This window comes from Galleria mellonella, unplaced genomic scaffold, assembly GCF_026898425.1.
Source record: "Galleria mellonella isolate WM207_F2 unplaced genomic scaffold, CSIRO_AGI_GalMel_v1 utg19, whole genome shotgun sequence".
NCBI classification, from domain to species: Eukaryota; Metazoa; Arthropoda; class Insecta; order Lepidoptera; family Pyralidae; genus Galleria; species Galleria mellonella.
This window is the reverse complement of record NW_026442028.1, coordinates 1,709,441-1,734,557: the sequence shown is the minus strand read 5'-3', so window position 1 is coordinate 1,734,557 and position 25,117 is coordinate 1,709,441. Positions and strand designations below refer to the sequence as shown.

General features: G+C 33.6%; 1 protein-coding gene across 5 annotated transcripts in view; it reads left to right on the top strand.

Moving 5' to 3' along the window:
• LOC113521497 (tyrosine-protein phosphatase Lar) overlaps positions 1–25,117 on the top strand; it is a 494,469-nt gene that overhangs the window by 5,793 nt on the left and 463,559 nt on the right. For all 5 annotated transcript variants that reach the window (XM_031912897.2, XM_031912899.2, XM_031912896.2 and 2 more), the window contains exon 2: positions 17,143–17,197. In XM_031912897.2, coding sequence (XP_031768757.1) covers positions 17,177–17,197 — 21 coding nt within the window. In that variant the 5' untranslated portion in view covers positions 17,143–17,176. The remainder of the gene's footprint in view (positions 1–17,142; positions 17,198–25,117) is intronic.

Genomic DNA, 25,117 nt, shown 5'->3' with positions numbered 1-25,117 from the left:
AAAAAACTGTGAAAGAACGTCGTGACAAGGGATTTTTATGTATTAACATAGGGATAAATAAATAGCATTATTATATTTTTGGAGTCTGGTCCTGGAATAGAATGAGACCTCCCTTCTGTGAGTGTCGTAAAATGCGACTAAAGGAATTTAATAGTCGAGGGATGAGTAGCAGCATCCCTCTTAAAATAACACCATTATCGTAGCTGCGGTTGCCAAATTACCTGTAAAGCGTAGCAACTATTGGCAAAGCCCCCCACAGGGGAAAGACCATATTCAGCAGTGGACTGATAACGAATGGCTGGTATAATGATTATATTTGCTTATTATAATTCGCCTGATTGCTGGATCAATAGATTCAGCCTTGTCTATATGGCTGCTCTCAATTGTGACAGAGTAATGTCTTAGACGAATATTCTAGCTTGCGAAAAAATATTAGGTCATTCATTGTAATGCCACGAGACGCCTTTGCGTCGCCTCATTGGCTAGGTTATAGAATCGGACTTAAACCTTAAGGTTTTTCTATATCTATATGCTTGTATTTTTTGTGTATATTTTACGTGGTATTAAGTGGTTCGTCTTAAAGCAATTGATTCTCTAGTGACAGTAAATACATTGAACAGGTCAAACTAATCCAAGTGATGAATAAAATAACCATATATATGTTTATATTTCTTTATTAAATAAGGTAACAGTTTTCGTCACACAATGGTAAGTCTATATTTACATTATAATTTTTAAATTAATAAAATGACAATTAATAAATTAACAAAATGTTTGTAAATTGTCTTGTTTATTTCCTATATTGTATAATGCAAATAAAGTATACTCATTCATTCATTCAATGACTAATAACAATGATAACAATATTTGAAATATAAAATAATAATAATATTATAAATAAATTACAGTACATGTTAATATAATGGTAACTACATGCCAATAATAATGACTACAAGTTATAAAATTTGAATTCTCAGCCTTATATTAAATATAAATAAATAATAATATGTCATAATTTAATATTGGCTATGTGAAGACTAAAGGTATATGTTTATTCTCGCAACATGACCATGCATGATTAAGGCTTACAAGACAAGACCGATTATTGTTATAATTAAAAATAAAGCTACAACTACTGGAAATATCTGATTTATTTGTTGTAGAAAATAACATTGCGAGACAAATAATAAGTTGCATTCAATCTAAAGCTGCAATAGAAATGCAGAAAGCACGATTAACCCGTCTGGACAACTACGTCACGTATAGCTCAATGAACTTATAAAGGCACTTATCTTAAAAATCTTTTGAAGAAGTAACTCTAATTAAAATACAGTACAGAGCTAAGAACGGGGTAAGAATACAAATAAATGTGTTTTTCATTCTCAGAATGACGTATACGGGAACAAAGCGTAATAACTAGTGCATTAGAAGGAAAACTCGAAATAAAAATATATGACTAGCTGTCTTTCATTTTTTAATGGGAAGACATGGAATTAAATCCCTGCTTATATATTTTTTTTTCCACCTTAGCATGGCAAACAAGCTGACAGCCCACCTAATGGAAAGTAGTAACCGTCACCTATAGTCATGAGTAGTACCATGGACATAACAGAGTATTTTGTTTCCCCCATGATATACCCCATGCGTTGCCATTCCTGAGGACTCGGGTGTTATTCCTCTATATCCTGTAAATTCACTGCCATATCCCACCGTTCAAATTGAAACACAGCCATGCAAACACAACTGCTTCACGACAGAAACACGAGTGGGACAGAGGTATCCAAGCAAAAGACTTTTATACAAAGTCCCTTTGGTGAATGTGATTTTATCGGTATACGCTGATGGGGTACCTATGAATGATGACAAATAAGGATAAAGTTAGGTCTGTTGGCCCATCATTATTTATTAGAAGAACTAACAGTTTTTCCATCAATAACAGTAACGATGTGTAAATTTTAATAAGAACTAGATAGCCAATAACACGTCTCCGCGGTACTGTACTAATATTATAAAGAGTAGAATTGTTTGTTTATTTGAAATGGATAAATTCAAAAAGTACTCGACCGGTTTTAAAAATTCTTTTTTCGAGTCAACATTCACTCAACTATAGAAAACTACATTATCAGCGAGTAGCATATGGCTATATATTATTTTAGAAAATTCTATTTACCAGCGCGAAAACGGGCCGGGTTGTTAGTGGAATATAAAACAAATGAGTGGATGAGCAATAGTAATGATAATATTAAAGAATAAAAATACATCATATATGATAACACCAGTGACTTACGTTATAAATACGTACTTGTATTTATAACGTAAAACATGACGAAAAATTTGTAGAAACAACAGGAATTTGTGTTAACAATCCATCTTCTTCCTCTCTGTGTTTCTGGGAGTTAGAGTTGGACTGGTGTTTTCTTGTTAGGTGGAGAGATCAATGGCACTTACAGATGACGGATCTAACTAAATGTAAAATTGTATTATAATGCATAAAATAAAATAAAAAATTTGCGCCTTGATTTTGTATAACGCCAGATCACATCATTTATTTATTGAACTTCAATACACCTACACAATGTAAAAGGCGGATTTAACACCATATGGTGTTACTTACCAATCAACCGTAAACAGGAATAAAAGAAAATATGATTGACTGTACGCCATGAGCAAGTAAATAGAAAAAATAGGGTAATCATTATTATCATCATTACAGCCATATACTGCCCATATGTTAATCATAGACCTTCGCAGAGATAGCCTTATAGAACGGTCCGAAGCCACCCGCATCTATTGCGTATCTGCAACTTATTTGAGGTTATCGATTGCTTACATCTAATGCGCCCTATTCTGGATTTGTCCATTCGAGGTCGCCACTCGATAATCTATCTTCCCCATCGGTTGTCAGTCCTTTGACCTGTGGCCGGCCCATTGCTAATTCAGCTGGCAGACCTTTCGGGCGATATCAGTCACTTAACTTCATTTTCGGATATCCCCATCTTCATTTTGCATTCGATCAGACAGCAAACTTCGGCCACAAAGATATTATTTTATTTTTACGTTGAGTATTTTGTTTTAATACGAATTACTAAAAAGTTAATTTTTTTTAATGAAATTTCTAGTTGGATTGAGTTATTTGTTTTTATAAAAAATTGTAAAGTACATCTTAAACTTAATTTTGCAAAATTTATTTTACTTTAAACATAAAAACCATTTTTTGACTAAGATATTAAACTTGGATATATGGTGTCGCGGACTTTTTTGTAAGGTTAAATGTAATGAATATTTTTGCTATAGATTTTATTCCTTTATTTTAAACCGTTGAGGCAGCGCACGCTATATTATAGAAATTATACATATGTATAGAAGATATTATTATATAGTAAAACATTACAACTGAAGAAACTGACAGCAAATAAAGTAGGTCATATTATATTTATTTTGTTCCACAGCAAATAAAATTATGTTCCGCAAATTATCAAAGAATATTCTACTATTGGATGCGAAAATAATTATCAAAATGGGTTCAGATTTAAAGGAAAGGTATAGATGATTAAGAACCCCGTCTTATTTGAATTTGCAAAGAACCCGATTTCGATTTTTTAACAAATTAGTATTATACCAACACAGGAGCAATGCTTTCGATTAAAAAATATACATAATAGAAATTAATTCAGTGTTGGCTGACATTTTGTAATGTACAAAAAAAAAATCGAATTAAGAACCTCGTCCTGCTTAAATTTCTTACTTTGACAGGTATTATAAAAGTTTCTTTTTTACCATTTGGCGTCTTAATAGCTGTATCATTTGTAATCAGAAAGGGCAAGGCTCTTAAATACTGGTTTCGCGAGTGAAGTCGTAGATAAAAGTTAGTATTACGTATTCAAAAGAATTTTTTACACACATTACGGAGCGCTGTTATTGGCTCACTACGCTAAATTCCAAGCGAAATGAGGCGGTTAAGGAGCGGGTAATATACCAGTATTATTATATTTGAAAGGCCATGTGGGAACATTTGTTTAGATGTACAATTGAATGTAAAATACATTTATACATGTAGGTATGTCTTAATTCGGACATCCTATTATCCTATTAACATTATAAATACAAAAGTTTGTAGTAAAGGATGGGTGAATGTATGTTTGTTACTATTTCACGTAATAATTACTGAATAAATTTAAATGAAATTTGGTACATGAGTAGCTTTTATCTTACTTAGTACGTATGATACTTTATATCCTATTTACGCGGACATAGCCTTGAGATACAGTTAGTGTAATGATATATTAGTTAAATCCTAATAATTACAATATACAATACAATTAACGACTGGGACTTGCGACTGCTAGTAAAATTTCCAGTAAAACGGATTTTTTTCCAAACAAACATGAGTTGAAAGACGAAAAGAATGACCATTGTAATTTAGATAATTTACCATAGTAAGCAACATAGATATGTTATATTAGTATGATAATTTAAAATTATGTTACACAAAAAAAAAAAAAAAAAAACTATTTCAATTCTGGCAAAACCGGATATTTTGATTTAAAAACTAAACTACTCAACTTATTTCGATAAAATTTCTACTAGGCCCCATTACTAAGAATCCCTTTCCCATTTTTAATTACTAATTTAGTAGCTAAAAAAGCTATCATTTCATTTGCAGAAAAAAATGGCTAATATTCAGCTACGCACTCCACTAAACCTATACTACACTTCCCATTGAGCAAGAATTAAAATTTACAAAGTAAGCCTTTAGTCAATGTTTAACAATAAATATTGCATTCAAAAATCTAATCTCACCATCGGCTAGCTTCTCAGTTAGAACACAGGTTTTGAACGCAATAATCGTCTTTTGCGTTCTCCCACTATTAACCTAACAGTTTTGTTATGCAAACTGTTTACACAATTAATTACGACTCGAATTAGAACGGATGTTAAACCAATTTAACACCTCTACGTCGAAGACTGGGCGTTAAGCATAAGAATTGTTTTATTTTATTGATGAAATTGGCATAATGGCATAATCTACCATATTCGTATTTTAATAGTGTAACGTCTATGATTTTGATTTGAAGTGTGTCTATTCTATTGACCGTGTAGGTCCCGGCATAGAATAGGCCATCCCCTTTTCTTTCCCGTGGGTGTCGTGAGAGGCGACTAAGGGAACTTATGGTAGAGGGATGGGCAGTAGCGTTCCTTTTAAAACATCACCAAAGGTCTAATTACGGTTGCCAACCCGCCTGCTGAACGTGATATCTACTGGCAAACCCTTCCAGTTATGAAGGAGGCCTATGTTTAGCAGTAGACAATTAATGGCTGATATGGCGTGGTATGGTGTCCATTCTATTTGTATTATGTTACATATTTACTGCCTAAAAATAGATAGATGCTCATTACCTATAACATTGATCTAAAATTATTATATTAATTAATATGTCGAGTATAACCTATTTAAAGACAGTTCCAGATTCCTAGAAATGAACACTGTTCTTCGGAGATTTCGTCTACGTAGGTACGAACTATGAATAACTTATTTGTATTTAGGACTCTTAAAGTTAATGGACGATCAGATACCTACTTCTTAATTATCAGTTCTGTCTGTATGTATCAGTTTTTGATATCTCGACCCGAAAGGACGATTAAAATACAGTTGACGGTAAAATACCTTCCAATGTTTTTCGTATCGTTTTGTACAGTACTGTTCTGCTCATCATCATCAAATCTATATCATTATCATCATTACGATATCAACCATTAACTGTCCACTGTTGAACATAAGCCACGTCCTTGGAGGGTTTTGCCAATAGCTTAGTAGGCGGGTTGGTAAATGCAGTTAGGTTTTGGTGATTTTATATCTTTATATCATAATTACACAAGAAATGGTCGGATAGAAAATAAATCGACTAACAAGTCGGGTACATCTATGTTTATGAACTAAGAAATTACTTATTGCGATTGAGCTGTCCAAATTACGCGCGTGTGAACAATACTGATATCTCAGGTTTTCAAATCGTGCTATCATGGGATATTGTGGTTGCTTACAATCAGCCATACTTAGATCATATTATATTAGACACAGTGTCTTCATAGGAATGTTGAGAAAAACTGATTAACTTTTTCATACAATTTTGCGTGATAAATCGTGACGAGTGATTCCTTTATAACTTCTATATTTATGTTGTCTTATAAATTGCGTAAAAACTCATTTTATTTATATGATATGTTTTATGCGTAAATATATAGAATACTGATAAAAACGAGTCAGATGATTTGACAATTAGCTGACAAAAATTTGATCCGCTTTTGAGTTTCGAGGTTCTATCTACATAATATAAGCAGACATACTGTATGCTAAATTGTATTCTCGTTGTATAAAACTAAGTTTTCATATATACTATTTAGTAATTTAGAAATTCTCTGAATACTAAAATTGACTAAGAGTGTTATTTGTTTAGGACTAAATTACTCGCCACTCGACTTAATTACTAAAGCGGTACGAACTAGGCTTAAGAAAGTTTTGTCGCAAGTAACTATAATATTACAAACGGGAGCAGTTTAATAAGCTCACACGTAATTGGGTTAAAATGCATTGTGTACAGCTAGTATATGTATAGTGCAGCACAATGCACAGTTTCGAGATAAATTCACGTGCGGACAAGATTGCAGTAATATTGTTACTGGAGTAATAATAATTAATAACTTATCATTGTAAATTGTTTGTAACATTACTTCATCATCTTACATCATAAGAACCCATGTATGTCCGTTATTTGTTTGTTTCCTGTTCCGTGACCGGTATAGCCTACGTCCTTCTTTATTCCAAATGCTATTAGTAATAATAAGTATATGTCAAATTGTATATTTATGACAACTGGTCAGCAGCGGTTAAGGCGCCGAGAAGTAATAAACAAACACATTTGATAGAGTTTGATCTCGTGTTGGTCTCTTAAGAATATTGTCACATTGTTTTTTCTAGAGTAAAATATTAAATTTTAACTTATAATCCTTTACTATAAACTCGTATACTAATATTTCAAGTTAAGGGATTTTTTCCTAGTCTATACATAGAGTAAACAGAGATTTATGTATATGCAGACGATACATTAATAAATTTAATGATAGATTAATATACTTACTTCTTCTTTATCCAACGGAGATAAGATTGCCATTGTTTGTTTATATAGGACGAGCATGTGTAGGCATTACATATAGGGAGGGACACAAATAAGGCGCTTTATTACACAAAGATTAGGATTGTGTCTAAATCAATTTACTAAGAGTAGTGATTTACTTTCAATAAAATAAATGTCCGTAACGTACCGTATTCTCAACAATATAAACTTGGATATCGTACTGCTTATCCATGCCTATTGAACGTCACACAGCTGACCACAGATTTTTAGAGAAATTTGAAGCTGTGTGGGTATCATCATCATCATCTCGGTCATTATCTGTAGGGATATATATTTATATTATTACATGTATTACAACTCCATATTTAGAAATAATAGGATCTTCATCGTGCCTCCAATCAAACTGTTTATAATTCCTCTCCATCCAAAGGTTGCCTGGAAGAGGTCGCTCTTAACGATAAGGCCGTCCATTGTTTTCTCATTGTGATTATTTCTTGTAATTGTTTATATCTACAATAAGTTTACTATTGTAATCTTTAGGAGGAAACAATAAAGAGTATCTGTCTATCTATCTGTCCACTGCTGTACATAGGCGTCTTGCATAGACTGCCATAAGGAATGGTCTTGAACTACCTGCATCCATTGACTCCCGGCAATGCATATGAGGTTGTCACCCTATCCAGTGGGGGGACGTCCTACACTGAGTTTGCCTGTACGGGGTTGCCACTCAAAAATCTTTCTTCCCCATCGGTTGTCGGTTTTTCAAGTTACGTGACCAGCCCATTGCAACTTCAGATTGCTTATCCTTCGGGCTATGTCATTATCCACAAGAGAACCAAAGTCACCGACCGATCATACTCGGCTGTGGGCATACTAACTTATTTTTAAGGGAGAGGAGGTTCCTCCCCCATGGGCATATTGGTACACGCTATACACGGTAGTACAGAATACCAGAAAAAATCATTTCAGTTTACATATTGTAACGAATTTGCTAAGAATTATTTACTATGATTTCTAAGGGGACCGCGTGAAGGTTGATCTGATGGGGTATGTGTTGTAAAAACTCTATAGTCGTTTTTATTAATGTTCTATAATCAAAATATTAAATACAAAAATATAACAATATAATATTTTATGACAGTTGGCTATTCTCTTCTAAACTTCACATAATATATACATTTTTATTATTCATCAAACTGAGCTTATTATTTTCAACATTCGTTATCAGCACGAAGGTAAGGAATTTATTTAAAAGAAATTCTACTAATTCATAATGGCTGGGATGAATTCGAATTGTATAAAAATGTTGGTGAAACGTGAAGATTATACAGCATGGAAATTCAAAATGAGAATGCTGTTGGTGCACGAAGAGTTGTGGAATACAATAGGTGGTTATGAATCGTCTGACGATACACCTTCCCATGTAAAAGCACGTAATGACCAGAAAGCATTATCCAAAATTTGTCTTTCTGTGGATGGTGCGGCAATGACGCATGTGAGGACAGCAACGACAGCGAAAGAGGCATGGTATGCATTACAAAAGGCATATGAAGACCAAAGTCTTGGTCGGAAGTTGTCATTGGAGCGACAGCTGTACAGGTACTCCCTATCAGATTTTACCGATATTGAGTCGTACATTAATGCAGTCATGACAACTGCCCAGAATTTGGCAGATATTGGCAAAACAATCGAAGATAGCTCTCTTGCTGCGATTTTATTAGGCGGACTAACATCTCGTTATGATCCTCTAGTAATGGCTCTAGAACATTCAAATCTCGAAGTAACATTAGAAATGGTTAAGACGAAGTTATTGAGTGAAATGTCAAAGGTGGCTCAGAATGATGATGTTGCAGCATTTCGTACTTCACAATTAAAAGCGAAGACGAAGAAACCGATTATTTGTTTTAAATGTAGAAAACCTGGACATAAGAGCCCTGATTGCCCTATTAAAAAGGTAAAAAAGGCAAATATGTCAAAAATGGAACAAAACATAGAAGATACAACAGATTGCTTGTCAGAAGTGGCTATGTCATCCCTAAATAACCAGAACTCCGATAAATGGATAATCGACTCTGGAGCATCGGGACATATGACTTCACACGGTGAATGGCTCAAAAATTATCGTTCTATCGATAGTGGAAGCATAACTGTAGCAAACGGGCAAAAATTGCCAGCTGTGGGTATTGGTGAGGTATCAATTAATACCAACTCTGTAGTATCAAAAATAAATAATGTTATTTATGTTCCTAGTTTAAAATGTAATTTACTTTCTGTAAAGAAAGTTGTCGAAAAAGATTTTTCTGTTGTTTTTGATAAAAATGGTTGTAACTTTTATAAATCTTGTGATGTATCTTTTGCTAATAACCCTATTTTGCACGGTTCTTTTAGTGGTGGAATGTATAATTTAGATTGTTCTATTAACTTGCCACAAAATGTTTCAGCCTATAATGTGCACTCTGAACTCTCAAACTTTAAAATTTGGCATAAGAGATTAGGACATCTCTGTCGCATAGGTATGGATCTACTTAGAAAAGGTCTAGCAGTTGGAGTGCAGTACAAGGAGGTTGACAAGGAACCATGCATACCCTGCGTGGAGGGTAAGCAAGCAAGAAAACCTTTTAAACGGTTGAAAAGTAAGAAAGCTACGTCAGTTCTAGAATTAATTCACACAGATTTATGTGGACCATTACCAACAACCTCTTTTCAAGGTAATAAATACTTTATTACTTTTATAGATGATTTTACCAGGTTTATATTTATTTATTTTATGTCTTCTAAGACAGAAGTCAAATCAAAGTTCTCTATTTTTCAATCTCTTGTTGAACGTGAAACTGGCTCAAAAATAAAAGTAGTGCGATCTGATAATGGATCTGAGTACGTCAACAATGAATTTGCTGATTATTTGGCTTCAAATGGTATCAAGCACCAAACTACGATGCCCTATAGCCCTCAGCAAAATGGAGTGAGTGAACGATGCAATCGTAGCATTATGGAGAAAGCCCGTTGCATGTTGTCTCATTGTTCACTTGGGAAAGCTTATTGGCAAGATGCTGTAGCGACTAGTGTATATTTAAAAAATAGGTCGCCACATCGTGCTCTTAATAAGAAAACTCCTTTTGAGATATGGTACGGATCTAAACCTAACTTATCTCATCTTAAAGTCTTCGGATGTAGAGCTTTAGTTCATGTTCCTTCTTGCCGAAGAACTAAGCTAGATATGAAAGCAACTGAACATATTTTTATAGGATATTCAGATGATCCTAGAAGTTACTACTTCCGAAGTGCGAAAACACCTAGGAAGTTAGTAAAATCGAGAGATGTAACTTTTTTTGAAGATAAGTTTACAGGACTAACAATTGAAAAGGCAGACGACGTAAACTGTGATACAAGTTACTTATTTTCAAAGACCTCATACTCAGAAGAAGCTTCATTATCTTCTCCTTCAATTGGCGGAGGTGGTGATATAGCAATTGAGGAACAAGATCACAATTCAGTCGCAGTACGCAATCAAGGAATGGAGACTGTACATTCAGGTAATATAATTAATTCTTCATCTCCGTCATCGGGTTCTTCAAGTAATTCTAATGATGATAGATCTGGAAGAAGGTACCCTGAAAGAATACGTAAACCTCCAAACTATTTTTCTTATAATACTCTAAGCGATGATCTGCTGTGCGGTGATCCTTTGACTTATCGTGACGCAATTACAAGAGATGATAAAAATGACTGGATCACTGCGATGAATAATGAGTATGATGCTTTATTAAAGAGGAAAACTTGGGTATTGGTGGAAAAACCAAGCTTTAAATCTTGTATTCCATCTAAGTGGGTTTACAAATTGAAAAGAGATGCTGAAGGAAATATAGTCAAATATAAAGCTCGTTTAGTAGCTAAAGGTTTTACACAAATAGAAGGTGTAGACTATTATGCGACTTTTTCTCCCGTTGTACGCTCCTCATCGTTGCGAACGCTGTTAGCACTAGCAGTACAGGAAGGATACAAAATACGTCATATGGATGTAGATACTGCCTTTTTATATGGTGATTTGGAAGAAGAAGTCTATATGGATCAGCCAGAAGGGTTTGTCCAGAGAAAGGAAGATGAAAATAAGGTATGCTTATTGAAAAAGGCCTTATATGGTTTGAAACAAGCTCCGAGAGCTTGGAATATAAAGTTAAAACAAACTTTGTCAACTATTGGATTCACTCAAACACCATCAGAACCTTGCGTGTTTACTAAAAATATTTCGAATACAGACTCCTTGGTTATAGCCATATATGTTGATGATCTTTTAATTATGTATAAAAATGAAGTAACATTTGACAACTTCAAATGTGAGTTGGAAAATTATTTTTCACTTAAAGATCTTGGTATTATTAATTATTTCATAGGCATAAATATATCTTGCCGAGAGAATATTATTGAAATATGTCAAAGTACGTATATTGAAAGTTTGTTAAAAAGGTTTGAAATGCAAAACTGTAAATCGGTTTCAACACCCCTTGCTCAAAAGAAACTGGAACCTAGTACAGGTGAGTCTAAATGTTCCTATCAGGCATTAATTGGCTGTCTTATGTATTTGGCAGTAAATACAAGGCCTGATATAGCTTACGCAGTGAGTTACTTAAGCCAATTTAACTCTAATAATGATCAATCTCATTGGAATGCTGCTAAGCGATGTCTTCGATATTTAAGTGCAACTAAGCATGTTGGTATTTCATACAGAAAAACTGAAGACTCCTCTATACTGCGTGGTTACTCAGATGCTGACTTCGCAAACTGTCCTGTTAGTCGTCGCTCATATACAGGATTTTACTTCGAACTCGCAAAAGGCCCTATTTCTTGGGAATCAAGAAAACAGCCTACAGTCGCATTGTCCTCTGCGGAATCCGAATACATGGCGCTATCAGCAGCTGCTAAGGAAGGTTGTTTCTTAAAACGTTTTGTGGCAGAAATAACAGGTAAAACTCTAAATGTTGTCATTTTTTCTGATAGTCAGAGTGCCCAGAAACTTGCGTTGAATCCAGTCCATCACAATAGAACTAAACATATAGACGTAAAGTTTCATTTTATTAGAGAAAAAGTAAATGACAAAATTATAGAATTAAGGTATATGCCCACTGATTCACTACCAGCGGATGTTTTGACAAAACCTTTAGGTCATGTTAAGCATTTACGATGTATGACGAATATGGGCATTGGGTAACCTTTTATCTTGTTATTTTTGTACCAGTATTTTTGTTAAGTAATATTTTTGTTATATATATATTTTGATTACGGGAGGATATGTTGTAAAAACTCTATAGTCGTTTTTATTAATGTTCTATAATCAAAATATTAAATACAAAAATATAACAATATAATATTTTATGACAGTTGGCTATTCTCTTCTAAACTTCACATAATATATACATTTTTATTATTCATCAAACTGAGCTTATTATTTTCAGCAGTATGCTACTAACAAAGAGGAGATTATAATGTCAGCTAGGTACATACTTACTTAGTATACTCGTACTTTCATTTCGAGATTTTCTTTTCATGTACCCCAACTATTTTACTGAAATTTAACATACAAAAAAGTTTTCGTGAAACTAAATAACTTTCTCTAAGAAGAATGGATCGAAATATGTAAATATTGTTTGTGCCTTTCATACTAAATTGATCAAGTGACCGCGGCTCGTATGAAGGATAAATTTGTTTTATGTAAACTTTTGATGTTCTCTTGGAAAAGGCGTTCATTTTCATAAATTATGCACTATCGCTGGATAACGGATTGTTGTACATAATAAATACCCTTTAATATAATTCTTTGAATTATGGACTACATTTTCAACACCATATATAACCACCAACACAGGGTCGACAATTTGTGAAGGATCCGTAAGTTTTGTGTCATGTATCCAACTTTTGACCTTCTTGGAAAAGTATTGTAATGTCTGTAATAAATGAAATAATTGCTATCGCCAGATTACGCACGGTTATACATATAATTTATTATAAACGCGTAAACTGTGTGCAGTTCATTTTTTAACATCATGTATAAGTTGGATCAACATATAGAATGATCCGGAAAAGCATATGGTTTCTACGGGATAGCCACAAGAAAACACAGATTAATTTGGAGCGCGCATAGGATAAGATATAAGTCGACATAGTCACAGTGTATATAATTTTTCAGTGAGTCGACTTTTATCACGTTTCGGCAAATGTCGGCAAATATTCGAACGGATCGTCGACCAGAGAGTATAGACGTAGAAAGGGAACGAAGACTGTTCAGCGCTGATGTATTTCGAAAATGATGTCTGTAATGTTGTTTTCGTCAAAATTTTCCATTGGCGTATTGAAGATTATTTTCCAGAAGCAAGGCCTCATTGAAAAGGCATTGTGTACTCTCAGATATGTCTTTGTACATAAATGAAAATCCTCCGCTCTGAAGTGGGCCCTAAACAATTTTGGAGTAGGCACGGCTCATCCACTTAATACGCCTTTGTAATATGCTAAACTGTGTTCAATATAAAAATGTGAAATCCCTAAACTGACCCTTAGATGAGTCTCTGAAGACAATTAGGCTCTATTGAGTTATTTATGGGGAAAAAATATTCAAAATCCATATCTATACTGTGAGGTTTACTATCTCCCTCAATTTAGTTGTAAATGATGTATTGTTGTGGAAAAAACAAGGCGAATATATGGAATATACTAGAAATAGTATGAAACAGCAATTTCCGAAAGTGATGTTTCCTGCAGTCCCATACACACAGCAATAATGTACCTAACTATAGACTAGTTTGTCACTTGTCTAGGAAAGCTAGACTGTGCTATGGCCGGCTATGACTGTCTGGAAGTCCGGTTAGCGGTCCACCACGCTCATATAACATTTTGGCCGTCAACCCGAATCACTGTTTAAGATTTTTATACTGTGACAGGCATGTTTCTGTCGTAAAACACATTCAGTGCTTAGTCTTAGCTTATGCGATACTAGTTGCACCCTCGGTTTTGTTTTGGTGTAGTAGTATAAAAGTATTCTATGATTGTGTTAAAAATTATTTAAAATTATCCGTCTTTATACTAAGTTTTATATAAAAACATTTCATATACATATGAAAATAAACCTTTTTTTTTAGATTCGGTTCAATGCAAATAAAGTTTATTATCGGATTAAAACGAAGATTAAAATAAAAAACATAAATTTTTCACCACTTTCACGCTGATTGGTCAAACCGTTAAGGCGCCAAGAGGTAACAAACGAACTATATTTAAAATCGTTTTAATATTATTAATCCGACAGTTTCTAAGTTCGTTACTCTTTTACGCAAAAACTATTGAAAATTTGAATAATATTATGGTACACGGGTAGGTTACGAGTATATCCTAACTTAGTAAATGAGTTACTTCATAATAAGGCTTGTTTATAATACTAGTAAGTAAAATAATGCAAGCGAGCTTTTATGTTTTATGTAAATACTCTCTTCTTGTTTACTAAATTCATCATAAATGATTCACCGCTACTCCTGTGTTTTCGTGAGTGGTGAGTCAAACACTATTTTTATGTTTTTTCTAAGAATATCATAAGTTTGAACTTATATTTAAGTAACAAATCCTTAGATCAACAAAATCAACTGGATGTCTGTAAGCGCCAAAAACGGTCGTGTGAATAACGCCTCAGTGTGAGGTCTTATTTTTATGTAACTTCCAAAATGAGTTTTTCAAGTCGACCGTGTTTATATGTGATTAGTATGCGATATTTGCCTGATTTATATATTTTTTTGCAATCAATAAGATTTATTACCTTGTTAGTGACACATTAAGTTTGTTACAAGGTGCTGATTTTTTTTTCTAAGCGTAATCATGGTTGTTATATCTACATTTCCATATTTGACGCCCAATACACTGTCTCAAATTGAAATATTTTTGGTTTAATGTGATTCATCTCAGAAATCCGCATGTGAGTTTTACTACTTTTTTTTTTCTATTGCTAGATATATGTATGTCGCCATTTGGTCCTAAAGTAAGTAAGTAAAGGTATTAGACGTGCGATATAAATACTTCTTGTTTCCCCTTCCTTTCCCGTGAGTGTTGTAAGAGAAAGACGGGCAGCAGCGTCCCTCTTAAAATATCATCAAAGCCTAACTGCGGTTGTCAACCCGCCTGCCAAGCGTGGCAGCTACTGGCAAAACCCCCCAATAGGGAAGGCCTATATTCAGCAGTGGGCTGTTAATAATGATGATAACGATGGCTTTATTTAGGCAAATACATATGTTTATATTATACATAGTCAGATGTCACATTCGTATTTCTGTCGTGAAGTAGTTATGTTTGCATGATTGTGTTTTGGTTAGATGGGTGGGATATGGCTTTGGTGATGTTTTAAGGGAAACGCTGCTGTCCATCTCTCGTTCGTTAAATTTCCTTAGTCGCCTCTTATAAGATCTACAGGGAAGAAAGGGATAGCCTATTTTATGCCAGGACATAATGTCCCTGGCGAGGGAAAAAAGTATATTTAAATTAACCATAAAATAACATTATTATCTAAGTCTGAGTTCTTTGAAATAAGAAAAGGAACACCCTTTTCTTATTTCAAGGACTAAATAATCCATAACAACAGTTATGTAGTGCCGGACAATGACTAGTTTAATAAATGATTCGCAGTGACCTTTGTATACAAAGCCTAGATTTGTCTAGACTCTATTATATACGCGGCGGCTTACATTGCCCGGCAACAGTAATACGCGATCTGTAGCATTAATTTGTTTAAGAAATAAATATTATTTTCCTTTTTTGGTAATGTATTTTTACCAAAAAAAAGAAAAAGAAACAAGGTAACTGTTCTCCATTTTGCAAATTAGGAAGCTACAGAAAAATAAAAGGCCATTAATATAAAAAAAAAAGTTTCGATATTATCATAAATGGTATATTGAACCAAACTAGGTACTTATTTTTTAATGAACCAATGAAGTTTGTAGTCAAATGTGTCAAAATGCTGTAACAAATATTGTAAAATAAAAATAAAGTCTAACTATACACGGAATTTTATATTTACGACTAGCTGACCCCCGCGAACTTCGCATCGCCTAACAGTCGATTTTTTAATTTCTTTAGTTTTTTATTACTTATTCTGCTATTCGGGACGCCGGGCCATTTAGTAAAATAAAAAATAAAAAAAAAAAATTAAAAATAAATAAAATAAGTCAACAATTACATTATGCCAAAAAATAAAAATCATAAAACACGCCGTGCCACGTCACTCAATTGTTTTGCCTTCCCGGAACTACTCCATTAACACTTGAACTTTATGGTATGATATTAAAGTTCAAATTAACTTTTAAGTATTATTACGAATCGTTTGTATGTGAGTATAGAAAAGTGTTGTTTTTAACCTTTTTCCAGCAATTTTTTATTTTTTTCTCTCCGTAAGAATTATCCTCGTACTTCAAGGAATATTCTAAAAAAGAATTAGCGAAATCGATTCGGTTCTTCTCGAGATTTGCGCTTAGCAACACATTCAGCGATTCATTTTTATATTATAGAAAAGTACTTATTAGACTCCTCTCTTGTGTTGTCCTGTGATAACCGTCTAAGGAATATTTAATATTTTTTTTAGTTTTTTATTTTCGACAGTGACAAGTAAAACTTTTATGGATATGTGATTTTTTTTTAAAACAAAAGTAACGAACTTACAAAAGAAGTCAGTCTCGTATTAATTTTCTTATAATTGAACTTACATTACTTACAATTCTTCTTTGCGGAGCAAACAATCAACAGTATTGCAAACAAAATGATATCTATAAAGTCGTTTTTTTTTTTCAGAATAAATTTAAATTATGGTGTCTTTCAGTAAAAAAATTATGAAATGCTTAAATTTATGATCGTAACTTACGTGACGCAATTACAGGTAAATAGAGTAGTACCTGTTTTTTTTGTGATGTTTTAGCCCCTGTCGTGATTTTAAATATGTGCAAACATTGAAAATTATGAAATATTTAATGATTTTTCTTTTTATTTACAGACATTTAGTTCCAGAACAGAGGGTTTTTATTTTAATGGAGGCCACAACTACACCCGTGAGTAGTAGATTTAATATTATTATACATGTAGTATTTTTTTTTTACATAAAATTAAGTAATTAATATTTTCATTTACAAAACATACATCACAACCTATTTCATAAAAGTACAGATTACCGCCATCTGTGGAGTATTCAATGCAACCGTTTGTAAGTTATTACAAGTTTCCGACATCCCGTGTAATTTATAATTCGTAGTGTAGATGGCGCTAACATACGTTCTTGTGACTTCCTGTAGATGGCCATTGAGTGCAAAATGATAGTGTGCTTTAACCTTTTGGTTATAAGCATTCGGTGCCTCTACAAAATATTTAAATCACATCTACCCTCCGATAGATGGCACTAGAAAGTGCTAACTCTCGAAGGGTAGATATAGTTTAGTAGAGTAAAAGTATATTTTTAAGCATGAGATACCTACATCATCATAATAAAATGAACGTTTGATAAACTTTAGACACTACTATGGGTTTTAAAATTTCTGTTCTTTCATTTTTAAATTGGTTCATATAATAGACGTCTAGGATCTTTACCATAGTATGCACGTACAAAATTGTACCTGCAATCTATCACAACGAGAACTTAAAATTCTTAGCAATGAGTTTAACGGTCCCATTCCTCACAGGTATACGCTAACAACGTATATCAATAGCGCAGGCGAGGATGCCATTTAATTTTCGTCTCTTCAAAAAATCTCTCGCAGCACTACATTAAGCGACGCTCCATAAGTGCCGAATTAAAACATTTTGGCACCAGTTTCAACGTTTAAAATATTTTAAAAGTTACATATGGTACGGTCGGCTCCACTGCCAGTGTCCATTGTCCGCGGGGCGAATATTCAGTAAATTTATATAAAACGGTTCATATTGCGCGCTATCGGTTCATTAATATACTACTATATCCCCCGACCATGCGATACAATAGCCGCATAACGTTTCAGAATTGTTTGAGTGGTAAATTTATAGCGGTTAGAATTCTGAATATTCATTTCTCTTTATACTAACATTTTCCATTATTTAATTTATTATTCATATAATTTAAAAATAATTTGTTACTTTTGAATCATCTTTTTGAGGTCGAAATGAGGGGCTTTTAAATTTACGGTTTTTAGTCCATTCATTTATGGTACTCGACTCATGCATAGGTACAAGCCGGTTCTAAAGGCATGAATTAAACATGTGTATTGCCTAACGCAAAATGTTTTTTATATTTCTACTAATTTTGTATTAGGTCCGTTTCTTTTTAATGCGGCGTATCATCGAAAGCTTTTATGTCAGATACCGTAACATAAATAGATTTTGTAAAGAGAATGTAATGCTGAATGTAATTAGTATTAGATTCTGATAGTAACCATCCTACATAATAAATAGAGAATGTACGTTTATATGGTCTATGAAAACCTAAACATTCACGAATAAAGCCTTGCAGTAAATTTAAGCAGCGCAAGTGGTTCCGCCTCGGGCGAGTCGCAGCGCGGCGCGGCGCGGCACCGCCTCACGCCTGCTCTGGATATTCAACGTTACGAATGGCTTTATTAAGACTAAATATTACAATTTCCGAGCAACTATTGCAATGGTTAGAATTGCTAATGTGCCTCCGAAGGAGCCGAGTGAAAAGATGCGATTGCACCAAGCCCGCCCCCCGCTGCAGGGTTTCCTGTTTTATGAGCGGCGAAATTGCAGTTTCACGCAGAGTTGCCAGTTGCCAACTTCTGCATGTTGTGCTTCAGACTGATTTAAATGCCGTTTCTTTTTATTAATAAGCCTGTTAATCACTTTTCTGCTATCTATTTATATTTTGTAAAATTACATTTATTTCACATCAGTTTAGTATTGTACGTATGTTCTAAAAAAATAACAATAATATTTTAGTCATTCTTGAGCCGACCAAGATAACCGGGAAAAGGGGCTGCGTCTTGCAACCACAAATTACTATGATTTAATATTGCTTAGTTATCTGCGGGTTGGTAATTTGTTAGCGCGGCTCTCGGGCCCGCGTTGGGCGCCATTGTTGCTCTGCCGCCTTTTGTTCATCGTCTACCCCCGCGATACGATCTTGAGTTATTATGATTAGGATTCTTTGCCAAGTGACGCGGACTCGCTAATTCCTTCATTATCGTTTTAGTTCTACTTAGTCGGGAGCGTTTTATAAACCTCTTTGTTGCCGTTTCCACGTTCCTTTCCTATAAAATATGGGATTAGGTAAAATGATTGCGTCAATCAAAATTGTTGGTTGATCCTTTTTCGTGGGCTTACACGCGGAAAGTATATTAATTTAACGTACGCAGCATACGTTGGAGGTGACCCACTAGATTAATAAATGTCACCACCGCTCGTAAAGTCAATGGAGTTCATATTTCAACGGTCGCGTCACGCCATACTATACTCCAACTTTCATTTCATATAGTGCTCTCAAATGAATCGATCTACGTGTGGCTTTTTCAATTAGTGAAAACATTCGATTGTCGTTGTGTTTATAGTGTAATTGCTGGTTTGTTATCCATCCATCTTGACCGGTGTAATGGGTGGCCATCAGGGAAATGAATCGCCTGGCTGTTCGCTCTAACGGAATGGGAGCATTGTACAAGTGTTCTCTGCGCGAAATTGCTTTCCGTTTTAATGCTCGAGGTATCAGGGGATGCGGCGTTCCGCGCTGATTGTTGATCGTTTATTATTTTATGACTGCATGTGTTTGTGTGTGCAAACCATAACCAAATTTGTCGATGCTACACAGCCACCTTGTCCATTAGATAATCCCAGGAACTTATTATTCTTTTTATCCTTATATATCCTATATCCTTTAGGATCAGAAATGTAAACAAGAAGAATACAGACATTAAAATATTCTTGTTTCTTTTCCAGACTGAAAATAAACATCCTTGAACATCCGAAATCTCAAGACTCTACAAACCCATTCCTGAAACAAGCTGTGTTGTTTTAGTCTATGCATAATTTAATCACGAACTTTATTACGTTTGTTAGTTTTGGTTTTATATTATAATGTTTCAATTAGAAGTTATGAGTTTTTTATTATTTAGTTTTAGTTGGAGCTACATTTATGGCGTCAGATGCAACTTGCGGTGCTTGATCGTAAGTTAGCCGTGCCGTTTGCGGGGAATAGTGGGAAGACCGTAAATATCTCTCGTTATTGTATGGCGGTGGTTAGCAAGGATTGCAGATAGTGCAATGGCATGCGGTGTGCGTGCCACACCCCATTCATTAGTCGGCGAGTGCTTCCGCGCATTTATCAATCTACCCATACCACCTCGTGGAGTGCGCCAGCCGAGGTTGCCCTAGGTTTTATACTATATTTTAAATTCGCGATCTGACCCAGATTAACAAATTTGTTGTTTTTGTTAACATTACAATGATCGTTATCAAAAACACTTAGAATTATGTCAAGTAGCCTAGTTATTATGACACATCTACTAATACACTTACATATAATACTTACACCTAATATAGCGAAAATAATTGATAATAATCAAGGATATTGAGATTTATAAGTCAGAATTTACAATCAATTGCTGTCACTAGTTGTCATCTTATTTTTATTTATTTAACACTTTATTGCATCAAAAACATTAAAGTATACAATGACAATTAGATAATTCAAAGGAAATGCAGTAGCATATTAAGATACAGATTAAAATATAATATACATTAAAATATATGCTTTAATACCTTGAATATCACTATTGTAATCACCCAAGTTTTATTTTATTCTATAAAATGTTGATTATACTCCTTATTAAACGCTATAAATGGTTTTAATTTAAAAGAACAAAGTCAACCGGTACAAGAGCTAAAATAGAACTGGGTAGGCGAATGTAATAAAGGACAGAACTGTGAATGTGTACACACTAGCTAAACAAAAATTAATGAAATAGGGAAGAACTCTACATAAATATTAATGTAAATGATTTTAATAGTATATTTAACACATTTGGAGCTTGAAATATTAGGACATTAATTACCTTAAAATAAATGGATCGTGATAAAAGTGATCAATTAGCAATTTATTGGATCCAAATATCCAATTAATCAGGTGTCATGCAACAAAGTTGAATCTACGGCTATCAACCCTTCTTCACTGTGTAGCCGAGACCACATTCGTCCCGAGACAATCCTTCCTATAAAGTACCGAGTAAAATGATCGGCCGGGACCGGTAGCACCTGCGTCTCTGATCCGGGATTAGCATGGCGATCCACTCCCTGGATAAAGGCTAAGATTGCTATAGTGATAAAGCACAAACAATTAATGTTAGAATTAGGAAGTTGGTTCAAACAGAATTAGTCACTCTAATTTTCTAATCCTTTTGGTATTATTCGAAGGTTCCTCATTTAGGGTACTTCTATCTTATATTCAATATACAGTTAATAGTAGATATGTATACATATTTTAAAAAATAAAAAGCACGTACCACCATATTAATGTTGGTACTTACTCTGTCTGCCAGCTCCTTTCTTTACACAGAGAACAGACTTATAAAAACAATAAAATTTTATAATAAATGTAGGTACTAAAAATAATGTATAAGTAACATTTAACACTTTACAATGATATCATAATGTCATTAATTAAGGCCGGTATCTGGTAAAATGCGGAGGGGGAGCAGATGTTAACTTGGTTTGGAAGAAAACAAAATATTCCGACTTAATTTTAAAATATTGTATGGTCATGTTACGAAAAATCTGTTAGTCCTTTCTGACGTTTAAGCACAATTTTGTAATAAACATTCAAACTTTGATGTTTATTATATTAGTGGGATTTTTGTATTAATATTAGATAATATCCTTCTATAGAGAGGAAATGATACGGTTCACAAAAAACCTTACTATTGACATTATGATCATAGAGAAACGATGTTTTAAACATAAATTATTGACCCAACATTCATGATTCTGTCCACTGACTCGAGAGTATGCGGTCAGATTTATTTCCATTCGACCCAGCGACTACTGTCTGTGGTTACTTCGACCGAATTGAATCGTTAAGAACCGGAGACTCTAGTAGAATGAGAAAGCCTTACACACGGCACACATGTAGAAAAGAGAAGTAGGTAAATCAGCCATGTGGCCTTTGATCATTGACGTGTACCGAGGGCTACGGTTTTGAATGTCCTATTACAAAAAATAGCAACATTGTTTATTTTGCCATTAGCTTTTTGTGAGGTCACTTCGCGTTTTACCAGGGAGGCCACTTGACGGAAGAGTTAAAGGGCATGATAACATAGTCCATATATTCGTCTGTTTGGTTTGGAATTAGCATTTACTAGATACTGTTTTTAAATAATATTTTTAAACTAGATATCTCTAGAAGAAATTGAATTTGGATATTCGGATGTAATAGAAACTTGTGTGATCTATACTACCATCATATATTTTTTCTTTAATTTGACCAGTCTATAAAATTACAGGCTGTTTAAAAATGTTTACTTATTTGAAAATATATATGGAAGTTAGGCCCAGTTAAGTAATATTAACATATTAGATGCCACTAATTTATCAAACAAATTCATTACCTGCTCGCACTGAATATTTCAATGTTTAATTCTGTATGTTTTCTATCATACAGAGCAGGTGTCATTTGTTATAATGAATGAATAGACGAATGTCGTGTGTTTAGTTCGGGCACTTTTGAAATTAAGTTCGTCTTGTTATTTATGATATTATAGATTACATATATTGTTTATATCAACAATTTAAAAGAGGCACACCTGGGAATATTTTAATAGACAAATGTGACAGTTTCAATGAGGTGTATAATCGTGCATTTTCATTAGCCTCTGGTCAGGAATTCGCGCAACGGGAGTTCTCAGGAAATTTGGCCCCACTTGAGACGGGGGAAAAAAACTGTCGAGAACTCGGAATCCCGGGAAATCGATTTTGTTAACATCGTTTATAACAACACTGATTTTAAAACTTTTAATTGGTTTTTGATTTTTTTTATCGCTGTAGGCATTATGTAGTACAAGTTCTATACCCACACTATTATTTTCTTCGGCAGCGGGACAGAGATATAATCGGAGTATTTAATACAATTTGAAGTACTTAATATTATTTCAGTATCTGTGAAATACATATAAACTAACAACTTTGTATCAATTATAATATTAAAAAAATATTTATTGAACAGCAATCTGTGCTCAATATTTTTTGCTTTGTGTTTAATGGGCCAATAATTGAAATTTTTAATCTAACCACTTTTGTATTGTGTACTAAGCCTAATTATTATTGTGTATTCTCGCCTTTAGTAAAATAATAGGATATATGTAACGAAACCGAATGGCAATATAGCGATGTAATTAAAATTTTGTAAGTTTTATTCAAATACTGATCTAATCTGATTAGTAGGTTTCACAATCTAGTTGAGGAACAAACTATCTATTTTATTACGCGATTAAAAGTCTTAAGGAAAAGAGTTGGTTTTTTTTTTAAATAGGTTATAAGACCTGCTCTTAAGTTGGTAGTTCACTAAAACTTTTGTAAATTGTGAGTTATATTGTTATATTTCTATACGTTTTAGTTATATATATTTATACGCGCCGTTGGAACTTTACTAACAATATTATACAGGTATATTGTAGAGATAATGGACATGTCCAGTACAGGGAAGGGAGTGTGCAGGGTAATACGCACGTTCAGTCTTCGAAATTATGCGATGTCATGAGTCGTGTACAGTTTGTTGATGCTAAATAAATATGATTTCCATTTATTTTTATAGACAATAATACCTTTGAATATGTAAATACTACCATATTATAATATTATAATTAAAATTATTCTCATGATTCGATTCGATTTGGCATTTGATATTTTGTTATCAACTTGAATTTATTTTGTTGGCCATATTCAATATGATGACATATTGAGTTGAGCTTATAATAATTGATTAGAGGCGTAAAATAGCAGCATAATACGAATTTGTGTATAGTGGATATTTTAGCTTCCATTAGTGATGGTTGACTCGAGTTCCAATATAAATATATATTGAGGGCAGATATAGAATTCGGATACAAAATTTTCGAGAAATGTTTTCGAATAGTTACGTGTGCTTACAAATAAGTAAAAAATATAATTAAAGTAAAAATGAATAAGTAATGGAACGTTTCCATTTTATTGTTTTGTTTGTTATTAAATATTAACTCAAATTGAAAAAGATATTAAATTATGAAATATTTAAATAATAGTTGCGTTTGGTATGAGGGCCAAAATCTAACGTAAATTAGGTAAAAAATTAAGCTATAGACCTAAAGTCAAAAAGTACTATCGTCAAATACAATGAAGACACTGGAAAAATCGAACTAATATTCGAGTATTAGTTCGATTTCGAGTAAGAATATGCCTGATTCTTCCGACTCGTATTACGATTTGATTCTTTAACAAATGCTAGCCACGACATTATTATTATTCTCATAATCAATTCAGAACTAAGCAGCAATATAACTGCCAGCCGAATTGCTGATAGCCTTAGTATAGTGCTAAATGATTATAATACATATCATCCAATTATCTCACGGGCTGCCACCGATGCGATAGAAGGGTCCACTCATTTGATATTCCGCGTCGGCTCCCCGTAATGGAATATCGTTGTGAACGCCGACGTCCGAGCCCGACCGATCGATCTACATTTTATTTTTGTAAATTGTACGGAATGATGACCGGTGACCCTTGTCACGCCACTAAAATGTCCGGTTGCGTTGCTAAAATCACAGTTGTGTTACTTTTAAAATGTTGCTGTTTATTCCTAAATGATGGCTGTGATATTTTTACCTTTATTTTTTTTGGACGCCGTGTGATATCTTCTCTAATTCTATATCGATTTTGAGAATTATTTTTGCAACTGGTTTACTTCTGTTTCATATTAATTTTGTTCTATCCAATAAAATTGTTATGAATGAATAGAAACACGAATCAAG